Source organism: Pinus tabuliformis, chromosome 9, assembly GCF_031772625.1.
Source record: "Pinus tabuliformis cultivar Carrire ecotype Pingquan chromosome 9, CPIR1, whole genome shotgun sequence".
NCBI lineage: Eukaryota > Viridiplantae > Streptophyta > Pinopsida > Pinales > Pinaceae > Pinus > Pinus tabuliformis.
The window spans coordinates 1,277,286,634-1,277,302,385 of NC_142307.1; the positions used below are offsets into that span (position 1 = coordinate 1,277,286,634).

General features: G+C 40.9%; 1 protein-coding gene across 8 annotated transcripts in view; it reads right to left on the minus strand.

The window, feature by feature from the left end:
• The window catches only part of LOC149153217 (GTP 3',8-cyclase-like), a 210,664-nt gene that overhangs the window by 152,954 nt on the left and 41,958 nt on the right, over positions 1–15,752 (minus strand). For 7 of the 8 annotated variants that reach the window (XR_016262637.1, XR_016262636.1, XR_016262638.1 and 4 more), the window contains exon 2: positions 4,334–4,438. The exons of the other annotated variant lie outside the window; for it this stretch is intronic. Coding sequence is in view for 4 of the 7 variants with exons in the window: in XM_089439957.1 (XP_089296083.1) it covers positions 4,334–4,429 (96 nt within the window). In the remaining 3 variants the exon portion in view is untranslated. The remainder of the gene's footprint in view (positions 1–4,333; positions 4,439–15,752) is intronic. 8 annotated transcript variants of the gene reach the window in all.

Below are 15,752 nucleotides of genomic sequence, written 5' to 3' on the forward strand. Positions count from 1 at the left end.
TTAGTATTTAGGATGCTTTTCAGTTGCAGATGTTGCAGTTGCAACAACAACAGATGGAGAGGGAGTTGCAATGCAAATGCAGTGTTGGCAGCAGTGTCAGCAGCAGCACATATCAGAGTTGCGCAATAGTTGGTGGGCAGCAGCAGCCAGACATCAACATTGTGACAAGAAATGATGCAGAGACAGGGTGTTGCTACAGGAGGCAGCAACGCTAGAACACATTCCTCGCTAAGAAGGAGTGTTAGTTTTTGTAGCATCGGATGTGTTCTAGCCTTGAAATTTTGTGGAGAGGCTAGAATGCATGAGATCTCGAAAACCCGGAAATCGTTTTTGGAAATTCCGCTTAGAAATGACATAATTAGATTATTAGTCAATTTTTAAATATTTCCAGTCTAAACTTAGGGAATATGACTAATTAATCAAAATTAATTAAGTTAAGGTGTGAATTTTCTAGAAACTCACACAGATCGACTTCAAGTTAATCCTAACTATCGATTAACCTCTAATCTTGGCCGTTGAAGTCTCAACAGAGGATTATAAGAAGAAGTCGATGGGCACTTGGAGAAGACACTTGAGACGTTCGATTTCATGAGCAGATCGATTTCCAAAGTAGCAACAATTAGCTGTCGAAGAGAGAGATAATGAGATCAGAGCAGTGAGAGAGGGGCAGAGATAGTGAAGCTAGAGGAAGATTTCCAAATCTGGTGACTGCATTTGCAGAGAAACAGAAGAGCCACAGAGAGGCTGATGCAGAGTAGCGCAGTAGCCTCTAGAGGTAATTTCAAAACTATTGGGGAAAGCCGAGTTCCAGTGCCAGAAGTTGGACAGAGATTTCGGAGGCCAAGAGAGACATTTTCCCAGACAACAGCAGACCAAACAACTTGAGGAGAAGCTGGCTCCACCTAAGTGCAAAAGGGACTGCGCTAGGATGACGCAGTAGCTACGCAGAGTAAATTTGGACGGCTCAATTTGAGCTGAGGTCAGAGCCCGGATTTGCCTGTGGAGTGAGGATATTTCCTCACTAGATTTTTCTTGCCAGTGTTTCTCTGTAGGATTGCCAGTTTCGACATCCAGTTGTACTTAGATTATTTCACTTTTGATTAATATTAAAACCCTCAGCTGCACCGGTTTTCCCAAATTGGGGTTTTCCGGGGACATTGGTCCAAAAATAACTATGTAAATTTATGCGTGTGTTATCATTTCTTCCAACGTTTATTCTTCCGCAGTTTTATTTGTGTAGGTTGCAGTGTGAGTTATTCAATATTTGTTGTAGGAAACAGTGAATAAATTGTTAAATTTAATTAACAATTAGGAGAATAATTTCCAGTTGCTGCAATAGGATTCGGGTTTCGAATTTTCACACTCTTGGGCCTCCTAGTAGCAACAACATTTGACACATGTACTAGGGCGCCTCTTGTACCCAAGAAATTGAACCACTTTGCACCAGATTTGATGATTCTTCACAATGACACACTTCGACCCAGCATGCCCCCAAGCCAGCCTCAGCACCAATTGATGCATGGAAACTAGTTCAAGGCCCAAATGAGAATGGTCTCACCTATAGAAAGTAGGGAGGGCTAGTTACACCTAAGAAGCCCTCAATGTTGGAGCAAACATGAACACTTTGAGCAGTTGGAGACCCACAAAGACCACTTTGTGGTGCCCCAGCCAGATCTTGGGACCACAAGAAGCCACTGAGGTAAATTTGAAGGCCAAGCCTCAAATTTTGATTTTTACATGCTTCTATATCACCTTAAACACCCCACAACACTTGGACATGGCATTTGGAGCCTATTTCATGCATGATGTCATCCGTAGAAGGCTAGAGGCTCACACATGTGGGCTTATTGGAGCATTTATGATTGAAGCTAGTGGGTTGGCTTGCAACCCAAGCATATTTTGTGATTAAACTTGTTTAAGAGGTGTCGTTAGGCTAATATTAGGTTTGACTCCTCATGTCAATAGAGGAGAGGCTCATTCATTTCTATTCATCATCAGTTGTGACTATTTCAACCCTCAGAGATTTTCGGCCCTCTTGTATCTTGGAGAGATGTGATCTATGGAGAACTTTGTTTATTGGAACTATTTTCTTGGCATTGGAGAAGTTATCTTGGACCAATGAAAGGATTTTTCATGCATTTTGTCTTGTAAGTGAGCCTTGGATTCGATAAAATAATTATCTTATTGTCATATGTAAAGAATGAATTGGCAAACTAGGGTTTTTCTATTGTGCCTTTACTTATTGAAGATCAACTGTATAAAATTTGTATATCATCTTTGTATGCATTACTCATGAATGAAATTTGGATGGCAATCCCCTTGGTGAACTTTTGTATTAGCTCTCCCAAGTCAATATTGATCCCTCACAAAGGTAATAATTAGGGTTTTGTGCTAGGGCATCAAAATATCCTAACTCCTTTGCAATATTTAGTTAATCTATTACACCCATAGACTCCATCAACCCAAGGACTAAGGCACTGGCCTTGTCAAATTGGTGATCAAACCTCATTTTATCCACAAACTAGAATTTCACTCTCTTCCTCTCTCCTAATTTCGGCCCTCTTAACGATAAGCGGCATAACTAGGGCTTAGAGCGAATTGGTTTAGAAGGAGAATTTAGGGTGGTGAAAGTATTCAACATGAAGAGAAGACTTGGATACCTCAGAATCAACCGTCTTTGGTGGCTCATCTATCCATTTTAGGCCTCAATTCTCTTGCCCTAGCTAGTTTGCCCTATGTAAACACTAGTTTTGCTAAGCTTCAACTTGAGGACTTTTTGAAGGTTTCATATGCCATTGGTTTATTAATATTTATTGTTTGGAAAACTTTTCTTAGCACATTAACCTTACAATAATCCATTTTGCTTTCTATTCTCAAGCCCTAGGTCTAGTGTGCCCTAAATAGGCCTTTCTAGAGGATGTGAATTGCCCTTTTTCCCTTGGTTGAGCATTGTACTTAAAAAGAGCCACCCTCTAGTAGCCTTTAGTGTCACCTTAAACCTTTAAGCCTAGAATATCTCTCTTAGGTGACCTATCTACCAAGAAGCCTCCCATTAGTGAAAATCCATAAAGAGCAGGGGTTAGTGGTTGCGGTAACAGTGGGCCACACCTTATTGTTGTCACTTAGTCTAGAGTTTTCCTTGTAGAGCACCCCTCTACAAGACCTGCTAGATTTTGAGGCAACAACATACATCAAACTTCCAATTGCACTCACTTATGGAACACGGGACAATCCTCTTCCTCTTCCTGTGTCTTGGGACACTGTTTTGTAGACAAATTTACACCTACAGGAATAGGGACCTTCACCAGTTTACTTTCCTACATATTAAACTTCCACAATATTGTCTCGACATACTTCCTTTGATTTAAACTCCCCTTGCGACCCTAGAATAGGGGGGGCTACTGCCCCCCATGTGACTCCCCTGTTGTACCTACTTCATAAATATCATGCATGGGGATAGTTGCGCAAAGAATATAACACAACCCAACATATTCTTTGTGATAAATAAAATTATGATAAAGCTAACATTTCTTGCCATTGTGGAGTTATCTAGTCACATGGAAAGGACCAACTATGGGGCGACACTGCTTGAGTTATTTTGTTTTACAGATGAGTTGATCCAAGCAACTAGACCATCTCTAGAGGGGGGCTTCAATTTGGGCAGGGTCTCATATTCATCACACACAGGAGTTGAAGGCTAGAGACGCCACATTGAGAAAGGTCGCTCCTACACGAGTTTGAAGTCACCAAGAGAGTTAAGTCAATAGTGGGGCTGATTTATGTCCAAGACTAAACCCACTCCCTTAAGTTCAACCGGTTATATTGACTAAAGAGAGTGTCAATTTCGCACTCTATCAAGGGTGAGGTATTTAAAGGACATAGGTATATCCAACAACCATTGGTCTTATTAGGGGTTAATTGAGGTAATATTTGGAACTCCTCCCTTGATCATTTAGGATGTTGTTAGGACTAAATAGTGGGGGATAGGGTTTAGGTGATAGTGGTCCTCTACCCTGTGTGTGCCCATCCAGCTGGTTGCCATGACCTTAGCAACACTAATAATCAGATTGTGTTAAGAAAATTTTCTAGGTCCAATGTTCAAGAGTAAATTGCACAAGACAAAACATAGGATATTGCATAGGCCTTGTATGTCCTATCATATTTGAAGTGTTATATGAATGCCATCAAAACAAATTCAAGCCTAATTAACCTACTAAACTACTTTTCTCTTCATTTAACATGTAAACAAACATATAAAGACTAATGAGCACAAGAGAATGACAAAAAAATGACTTTATCAAATACAAATGGTCATGGTCAATTTTCAACTTACAAGTACTAAATCACATGCCATATTGTGATTCATAGCCATTGTTGAACTCCAAAATTGAGCACCTTGTCTTAAAGATCTCAATCTCCCTCCCCTCATGTTTACAATCTGCCAATGAAAATGACAAATAAATAAGATATTTTAATGTATAATATCTCTAGGCTAGAAGAAAACTGAAAATTATTGGCCTTTGTTCTAGTTACAAACTGTGGCAACAAAATATATTTTCTATAAAATTAACATGAATATCATAATTGATACAAAATACCTAAAATGTTTTGATCTTTGATGAAATACAATGGGTTACTAAACTAAGGTTTAGCTTTCTTAGATATGGCAAGACTTTCTTTATTATAGTTCTAAATGATTTCCACTAGTAAGAACAACCAGGTAGCTACCAAAAACTCTACCACCAGTAATTGTTGAATTTTCTTATAATAGACATTGATTTTCTAATCTTGATAATTACTTTCAATGATTATCCTCAAGTTATCATATGTCACTTACATCATTAAGCATTTACACAGAGAAAATCTGCAACAATAATGTAATGACAACATTAGGATCATAAAGAGAACCAAACACAAGAGACAAAAATTTACCCTAGGAAAACCCAACCTTGGGAAAAATCCAGCCAAATTTTCTTCAAAGGAGAATTCAATCTTCAACAAAGTTAACAATACAAATTGTCTATAAATCTGTGCCAATTTCCAAGCTTAAATACCAGTTAAACCTAGTCAAAATGTTGATCAAAATACTTCAAACTAACATAAGTCAGCTTTGGTCAAAGGGGCCAAAATTCAGCCTATAGTCAACTAGTCAAAAGTGCCTATGGTCAAAGCCAGAGATTTTGCAGTCAAGACCTTCCACCTTTTCTTGGTCAAACTTGTCAAAGGTTCGATCAACAGCAGCCAGAAAGCTCAGTCATTCAGTGGTAGAATAGATTTGGTTAACATTGGTCATGTTGGCACACAATCTAGCAAGGGTCCTACGAGGGGTACCTAAGGGACAACTACTAGGCCAAATGACAACAATGGGACAAAGACCCATTGTCACCTCAGTCAGTGTCCCCTGCTCTTTATAGACTTTCACCGATGGGAAGAGTCCTAGTATGAAAGAAATCACTCAAAATGATAAGATCAATGACAAGGTAAGAAGTGATTTCCAAGGCCCATTCAAGGGGAGGGTCTCAATTAGGGCTCAATGCTTCAAGAGAAGCGAAGGGCTCTCCAAGAAAGACCTATGAGGAATACCTAGACATAGGGTTAGGGATATTCGAATAATAATGAGTATGCTTAGGATCAAGACTTCTAAGATGAGGCAAGACCACTCTAGGGGCTTTGTAAGGTAATCCTTCTTCAAATAGGGTTTTCACCCCACTAGAGGGACCTAGAAAGAAGCCCAAACGAGACCTAGGGTTTTTGAGTAATCATGGGAAGAAGTATGATCACTAAGTCAAGCTTAGGATAGGAAAGGGTCAAGAATGATAGATTCCTCAAAGTTTTAAGTGAAAATGACCCTTTAGAAGACCAGCAACCACAAACGTTCCAGATGGCTCCAAAAGATGTGGCTAGGGCTTTAATTGTCGCACAAACCAATCGTGGGAATTGCTCCAAACTTGGACGATCACTATAAAAGACACCAGCGCAAAATCCTGTCCAAACGGATTTGCCATATCACCTCTCTAATGCAATTCACAAGTAGCCCTAGCTAGACGTCTAGGGTAGGGGCCGAAATTTTGAAAAAGGAGAAAAAGAGGAGGAAGGTGACCACCAAATTTACTTGGACTAGTGCCTTGCCCTTGGGTTATGGAGTCTATGTGATTCGAAATTTGGCTAAATCGTCTCTCAAGGAGGTTAAAAAGTGATCCCTAGCACCTACCTTTCAACAATTACCCACCCAAGATCTATGGACTTTTATGGAAGAAAAGAAAATTTCAATCCACTAGGAGCATTCATCTACTTGTTATCAATGAGTAACATGTGCAATTCAACAATTCTAGCGATCTTTAAAATGATTTTCAATAAATTAGGGCACAAAAGAACTAGCTAGTTTCAATAATTCCACACATTAGACATCATTCATGAAAAAATTTCAACAAAATTTACTTACAAAATAACAAGAGATATATCCAATCCAAGATCAAGAAAGTAGCTCCAAGAGAAAATGAGTTTAGCTCCCAAAAATATCGAAATGCATTAAAAGAGCTCTAATAGACATCTTAAGAAAAAGTGCGAAATTCTCAAGAGAGAGATATCCAAGTGTGATGATGATGCTCTCACAAATGAGTCTCTTTTATTTATATGATCCTCTAAGCAGTTCGAATTAGCCTTAGATGCCCCTAAAATTATTTTAATGTGCAAAATAACATAACTTTGGTGACAAGCCCACCAAATAGCTCATAAAGTGTAGAATAAGCCATCCAAAATGAAGTTGAAATGAAGAAACAATGGTGTAGGAGGGACGTTGGAAGGCCTAATCGATTCCTCTAGGTGCCATGATGAGGAGGAGGGCTCCATGAATGATGGTTAACAGGGGGGAGGATTGATCTCCAAGTAAAACATCATGTGGTGCTCCAAGGTGTCTTTGGGGCACAAGTAGTGGTCTCATGGGTCTCTTGGTGTAAACTAAGCCTATAAACTGCTCCAAATGAGGGAACAGAAGATGGTGCTTACCCTCCCATTTCTCAAGGATGAGACAAACCTCCTTTGGGCCTCAAATCAACTACAAAACCCTGTGGTTGTGGGCACTATTGATCCAAGTGCATCATCTTGCATATGTGGGGCAATGAATAAGTCGTTGAAGTTGTTGAGGCTTCCCATGGCATGAGATAATGCTTTGTCACATGATGGAAACCCGTGGCTCTCATCACATCCCCTACAAGTGTTGATATGATCCTCTGGTGGGCTTGGGCCCCAATGAAGTCGCCCAGCCGATAAAACCACTTGTCAATCTTGTAAAAGATCCAATGCATCTCCTCACCTTCAGATACAATAATTCATTAGTGCAATTGAGTGAATAAGCTTGTTAATCAAGGGTAGAAATGAGACTTCATAGTGGGTTTCTTTTCCAAATTTGGGGCTTTGAACAGGTAATGGTGTTACTCCAAAAATGGTGAATCATCCCCCATGGTTGACATCATCATCTTGAATCCTATTGGTTCTTATAAAGTTTATTTTGGTTGTACATTTTTCTTAGGAGGCCCATTTTAGACCTCAAAATTCCCCTAATGCTTTTGCTTGCCCTTCATCCTTGCTGCAAGAGCCACGTCATCATCATAAGTCTTCTTCTTCGGATCATGTTCCTCGTCTACCAATTCTTCCTGGATGAAGTCATCCCAAAAACTGTTCCAATCTGATAGCTTCCCTCTGGCAATGATCCCTTTGATGAATGACTTCCATTATGGAGTAAACCCCTTCAAAGCAATCCTCACCATCTTAGAATCTGAAACAGTCTCTTCAATGGTGGCAAGCTCATCTCGAACCTAAGACAATCTCGTCAAATACGAGGTCACTCCTTGACCCTATATCATCTGGGTGGACTTCAACCTATCCTGCAATACCAACAGTCAGTTCTCGTTCTTATTCTGGAACAAATCCTGAAGAGCTTTCCACATCTCATGGGCAATGTTCTTCCCAAACATATGAGGTATCAAAGGATCCTTGACACCATCTAGGATGATTAACTTGGCCTTTGTATCCATCTCTTCGTACATTTTCAGCTCCTTAGGGTCAGTGGACTACTTGATCTTTTTCTTGGCAAAGTCCCAAATCCTGTTCACCATTAGAACCAACTTGATCCTTTCGGTCGACAGACTATAGTTACACAACCCGTCCAACCTGTCTACATATCACAAACCAACTGACAACTTCGACATTGCTATTAGTCCTTCAACAACAATGTGACCAACTCCCTCTTGAATTGTACTCATTCTGCATACTCTAATTCACTGGCCCTTCAAAGTAGCTCTGATACCATGTTTTTCCACGGCACTGGAGAATCTAGGTTAGGGTCTTAGAATCTCTGACACAACCAACTCAAATGCCACAACAAACTACTTTGCACAGCGGAATACATACAACGATAAATCAACTAGTGCACAAATAGAAAACTTTTTACAATTTTTCAACAACCCAACTTCGTTATATTATCAATCTATAATACAACTCTCTAGGGCTTTCGTACCAGGGATCATGGCCCTCATACAATCATTGATACAAGAATACAAACTAGGGTTTGGTGTCAACAACTATGACCACCAATCTACCCTGAACAAGATACCAACTGACCTACTAGTTGATGTAGTGCACTTCACAACTCCACTTGGTCGTACCTTGAACACATTTGTTGTTCATTCTGCTCGTAATCTGCAACAACACCAATCTGCCTCTATCAATGAATCCTGCTCCTTTAGGTCACTGAACATGGCTCACCAATTGTCTGCCCTCTAATTGATCATTAGTCCATCAATGAGTTAACACATAGGGACTTCTATGAGTTGTTCACAACTCTGTTTGTGAACACCTAAGTTTCCCACCTGTTGCTCCATAGTCCTTAAGAACACAACACTTTGGGACTACACACTCTTCCCACTTTTGCCTTCCTGTGCTACTCCAATGAAGACAAACTTAGGGCATGGAGGTTGCCCTCTATCACTGTCAAAAGTCCTTCTCCAACAGTCAACTTAGTGCTGGTCAAACTGCTCCCTTGGATGCCTTTTTCTCCCTTCAAAGAACAAGCCTTGAGCTTCAAACTTCTACCACTCCTATTAGACCTAATGTCCTTCATAAGTCCTCCACTTAAGGCACACATGACACCCTCCTATAGCCCTCCAACTGTTCTTGAGATGCCCAAACAAAATTGTCCAAACTAGGATAACCATCCACTAGCAAACAACATCAACCAAGGAAAAATACAAACATATCTTAGCGGACTTCTCCTTCTCGGCCCTATGCAATCTCTTCTATGGATTTCGATCTTGGTTAGGGCTTGCTAACAAACCATGTCAGCCCACCAATGATGGCCCAAATAACCTTAGAAAACTTCGCTCTCTCCTCTTGTAGCTCCTCCCTTTCGGCACTGCTACCTTGCTTCATGAACTATTGTTCTAACAATTTTCTAAGCACAGACCAGCCCTAAGCTAAGGCTCGGTCCCCCCAGAAGAAGCATAGAACCTTGGACAGCTTGCCAACAAAGAATAGAAAACATAAACCATGCACAAAACTAGCCCAGATTTGCTCCTCCTACCCTCAGCCTGCTTCCCCATCAAACTTGGCTCCAAACCAGTCACAAGAAGACACAAAACTAATCCTTCTTAACTTTGGCTAGGATCCTTTGATCTGCAACCAACTCAGAGATACTTTTCTTGTCATGTTGTGTTGCTTGGATGTAATAATGAGCCTCCCTCCTCACTCTACTTATATGAATTTCTTGTGGCAACGTCTAACCCTCTTTTAGGGTTGTCTCAAGTAAGGTCGACTTCTCTTTTGTGCCACAAGCCCACATAAAAACACAAAAAAAATTAAGTTATACCAAACTACAAGGGCTCTCTTGGTGTTCTAAGCAGCCCTTTGCTCCTTTAAGGGTGTTCTATCATCTCCAAGTGTCAAGTCATCAAAAACATACTTGGTTTCACACCCACAACCTTGGGTGCAAAACCCCCACATTGGGTACTTAGTCCACAAATGACTTTGTGGTGCCAATTTCTCCACAACCTTGTACCCTAGGGTTTGGAGTACCTCCCAAGCTACAAATCTCAACACTCCCTCTTAGCGGGGGAGGTACTTCCAAGAATAGGAAGTAACTCTTCATCACTATCACTGTTGGCGACACTAGCCCAATTCTTGGCAATGACCCTCCAACATTCCCTGTAGCATGAACTACGCCCTTCTTGGAAGTGTCATTGCCATGAGAAGCCTCCTACTTCTTCTTCTCCTAAAACGCTTTCAGGTCATCCCACAGTTCCTTCTTGCCAACAGTAGAAGCACCCTTGCTCCCCACTAACCACGCACTCTTCTTGGACTGCACATTCTCCTTCTGAACTTGCAAATGCTTGCTAGAACTCGACTCTCTATAAACCAGTTTTCCACGGGCACGTGTCCCCCAGGGTTGGGTGCACGAACCCCTCGCACCCCACGCACCTGGGACGGGGAGTCTATTGGAGGTGTGTTCCCCATGCACCCTTTTTGGGGAGTCTTGGGGAGACACAAGCGGGTGCGTTTCCTTAGTGTGGGGGACGAGACTCCCCAAAAGGGGTGCGTCTGGGCGTCCCCCCTCAAAACTTTAGTATCTAGTATATAGTAATATACTAGTATGTTTTGCTTTCAATTTAGATTCTAGAATGATGAATGATGAATGATGAATTTAATTTTAAAACCAATGTAGATTGTAGAATGATGAATGATATGGATCAACGTATTTGAATATTTCATTATTGAATTTTTTTATTGAATCTCATGGTATGGATGAATAATGAGTATGTCATATGAATGATGTATGTATCAAAATGAATTATGAGGATGGAACAATGTATGTCATTATTTAATTCAATTATGAATTTAAATTTTATGTGGATCAAATTTTAATTTTCAATGTATTGGTATTCATATTACTATTAGTCTATTTAATATTTATGTTTTCACTATTGAACAATGAATATGAACTTGAATTATATATATATATATATATATATATATATTAAAATTATATACCCCAACGCCCCCCCGCACCCCTGAAATTTCCCTAAAAATTGAGGGTACTCCCACACTTCCCCCCTGTGCGTCTCCCCGCACTGGAGTCTTGGTGGAACATTGCCCTAAACCTATCGAACTTGGACCTTCTCTTGCTTTTATTGCTCATGATCTATAGGCTTGCCCGTCAACCTATATAGACCATGCTCCCTAACTCGAATGACCACTCCACCAAAGCTAGAGCCTTTGGGCCTGAGCTTCACTTTCCCGTCCTGGAAAATCACGTCAAATCCCTTATCCTCAATCACTAAGACAGATAATACATTATATTTGAGCTTTAGTACATATAATACATCTTGAACTCGCATCAACTGACCTAACTCCATTCTGAATGGCACGACACCCAATCCTCTAATCTCCTTCTTACCCTTGTCACGCACCACCATGTGCAACTTCGAATCCCACTCAGCTAGAGTCTTGAACACATCACGTGAACCTGTCATATGCTTCGACACACCACTGTTCCCATACCATGCAGTCTTATCGATGGCACCCTAAGAAAAATGAGAAATCCAAGCAAAATCCTCACTCTCTAATCTCTTGGAGAGAACATCTATCTCAGTAGAAGTGGCGACACCTACAACCTGCTTCCCCTTCTTCTCATTATCTCCCTGCTTCTTCTTCGGTTGATTCGTCGAATAATGACAATACTCGCCACAGTTGAAACACTTCAACTTACTCAAGTCCTTCTTTTGCTTGCCCTTCATCCTTGCTACAAGACCCACGTCATCATCAGAAGTCTTCTTCTTCAGATTAAGTTCCCCGTCTTGCAATTCTTCTTGAATGAAGTCATCCCACAACCTGATCTAGTCTAGTAGCTTCTCTGGAAACGATCCCTTTGATGAACAGCTTCCATTATGGAGTAAACCCCTTAAGAGCAATCCTCACCATCTCAGAATCTAAAACAGTATCTCCAATGGCGGCAAGTTCATCTCTAACTTGAGACAATCTCGTTTGATACAAAGTCACTCCTTCACCATGTATCATCTTGTTGGAATTCAACTTATCCTGCAATACCAACAGTCGATTCTCATTCTTATTCTAGAACAAATCCTAAAGAGTTTTCCACATCTCGTGGACAATGTTATTCCCGGACATATGAGGTATCAAAGGATCCTTCACACCATCAAGGATGATTAACTTCGACTTCGTATCCATCTTTTCATACACTTCCAGCTCCTTGGGGTCAATCGGCTTCTTGATCTCTTTCTCAGCAAAGTCCCAGATCATGTTCACCATTAAAACCAACTTGATCCTTTCCTTCCACGGACTATAGTTAGACAACCCTTCCAACCTATCCTCATATCGCAGACCAACCGACAACTTCGATATTGTTATTAGTCCTTCAACAACCATGTGACCAACTCCCTCTTCAGTTGTACTTGTGCACACTCTGATTCACTAGCCCTTCAAAGTATCTCTAATACCATGTTGTTTTTCCACGGCACTGGAGAATCTAGGTTAGGGCTTTAGAATATTTGAGACAACCAACTCAAATGCCATAAAAAACTACTTTGCACAGTGGAATAAATACAGCAGTAAATCAATTAGTGCACAAATAGACAACTTTTCACAATTTTTTAACAACCCGACTTCATTTTATTATCAATCTATAATACAACTGTCTAGGGCTCTCGTACCGGGGATCATGGCCCTGATACAAGAATACAAGCTAGGGTTTGGTGTCAACAACTATAATCACCAATCTACCTTGAACAAGATACCAACTTACCTACTAGTTGATGTAGTGCACTTCACAGCTCCACTTGGTCATACCGTGAACACATTTGTTGGTCCTACTCTCAATCTGCCTCTATCAATGAATCCTACTCCTTTAGGTCACTGAACACGGCTCACCAACTGTCTGCCCTCTAGTTGATCATTAGTCCATCAATGAGTCAGCAAATAGGGACTTCTATGAGTTGGTCACAACTCCGTTTGTGAACAACTCCTAAGCTACCCACCCGCTGCTCCTTATTCCTTCAAGAACACAACACTTTGGGACTTCACACTCTTCCCACTTTTGCCTCCCTGTGCTGCTGCAATGAAGAGAAACTTAGTGCTTGGAGGTTTCCCTCTATCACTATCAAAAGTCCTTCTGCAATAGTCAACTTAGGGCTAGTCAAACCGCTCCCTTGGGTTCCCTTTTATCCCTTCAAAGAACAAGCCCTGAGCTTCAAATTTCTGCCACTCCAAGCAGACCTAATGTCCTTCATAAGTCCTTCACTTAGGGCACACACGACACCTTCCTACAACCCTCCAACTGTTCTTGAGATGCCCAAACAAAAATTTCCAAACTAGGACAACCATACACAAGCAAACAACATCAACCAAGGAGAAATACAAACACACCTTAGCAGACTTCCCCTTCTCGACCTTGTGTAATCTCTTCTGTGGATTTCATCCCTGGTTAGGGCCTAATAATAGACCACATCAGCCTACCAATGCTGGCCCAAATCACCTTAGAAAACTTAGCTCTCTCCTCTTGTAGGTTCCTCCATTCATATGCTGCTACCTTGCCTTCATGAATTGTTGTTCTACCAATTTTCTGAGCACAGACCAGCCCTATACTAGGTCTTGGTCCCCTGAAGAAGCACAGAACCTTGGACAGCTTGCCAACAGAGAATAGCAACATAACACATGCACAAAACTAGCCCAAACTTGCTCCTCCATCCCTTAGCCTTCTTCCCCATCAAACTTGGCTCCAAACCAGTCACAAGAAGACACAAAACTAATCCTTCTTAACTTTGGCTAGGATCCTTTGATCTGCAACCAACTCAGAGATACTTTTCTTGTCATGTTGTGTTGCTTGGATGTAATAATGAGCCTCCCTCCTCACTCTACTTATATGAATTTCTTGTGGAAACATCTAGCCCTCTTCTAGGGCTGTCTCAAGTGGGGTCTACTTGTCTTTTCTGCCACAAACCCACACAAAAATAAATAAAAAATAATTTCTCCCAAACTACAAAGGCTCTCTTGGTGTTCTAAGCGGCCCCTTGCTCCTTTAAGGGTGCTCTATCATCTCCAAGTGCCAAGTCATCAAAAACATACTTGGTTTCACACCCACAAGCTTGGGTGCAAAAACCCCACCTTGGGTACTTAGCCCACAAATGACTTTGTCGTGCCAATTCCTCCACAACCTTGTACCCTAGGGTTTGGAGTACCTCCCAAGCTACAAATCTCAACATTCCACACATGTAATGCACTGGCTATGAGGACTAATATGCTAGCTAGTCTTTGTGATCTTCACTGCCACCTACAACGATTTGTATAGCAGTCCAGGAGACACTTGTAATTTGACTTAGCCTTGAGATTATCGCCTCCTTGACACTTGTTTGCTCTCATGTTCTTCGTATCTTTTCCCAAACTTGTATAAATAAACCTCATTGGCTCATTGTTTTTCATGGTTGGAAGCTTAAACTTGTATAAATAAACCTCATTGGCTCATTGTTTTTCATGGTTGGAAGCTTGATCTTGGGGATACCTACCAAATTTTGTACTTGTTATTCATAATAGAAAAAGACTTTGGAGGTCCATGTGGTGTAAATTGTGGTGATGTTTTTCTTGGCATAAGGTAACTCGTATTCATTTAATTTTTTTATTTCTCTCATTTAGTGAATTTGGGCCCAAGTAGGGGCAATGTTGTCAAAGGGGAAGACAAATAAGTACTTACATGTCTTCTTGATTGGCTGGCATCTAGTTTGGATTCATCATGTACTTGTTAATAGAATGATTTGTTTTTTCTTGTTTGCAAGTCTTCACCTAATATTACTAATCGTTTGAGAAAGATTCTTGAGGTGTAGCATAGGGTACTTCAAGCTTGGAAGTTGGCCACATCATTGATTAGATCAACCATCTTCGAAGCACCAAGAAGCACATGATTTCGTCAGATCAAAGGACTGCCAAAAGGGCTTCAAAAGGATCTAAAAGGGCTTCAAAAAGCCACGAACCTCCCCTTCATTTAAACATCAATTTCTTTGGGTTGCTTTATTTTTTATTTTCGTTGAACATCAAGCATATAAAGCCTCTAAACTATTGTTGTCCTTGTTACCCACGACATTGTGGGTGATATCCCAAAAAGAAATTTTTCTCCATGATGAGCCTCAGCCGACAGCCCCTTGATGCCTCCTACTAGATTGTTGTGCCTTTTCTCTGCCACCTGAGCTAGCCATGTGGTTCCTCACCCACCTGTATTGATCATATGTTTGAAGGTGGGCCTCCTAAATCTAAAGGTATGTCTTGTCATTTCATAATTGAGTATTGAGTTTACTTAACATGGATACCTCTGGGTATGGATTGATAGGGGGATTTGGCAGAAAGAGTGGATTTAGTTTGTACTCTTGTCTCCTTGATATCTTTTGGTTGTTACCCTTGGATCTTAGTCCCATGGGATCTCCTTTATTGGCCATTTGGTTTTAGGGTGGTACTACTTGGGAAACCTCAACTTTGGGTGTGTGGTCCCACTCCTTTACCTGCACATACTACTCCCTTTCCACTCACTATACCCCCATTCACCATTTCTCCCACATGGGTCCACATTCCCATTATGGGTCCACATAGGGCTAGCCTCCCTATCCCCTTTGCCCCCACCTTAGGTCAGACCTAGATGATGCCCCGGAGGTTGAAGCAACTATAAAAAGAAGAAAAAGCATAATTGGCCACATTTAACAGGA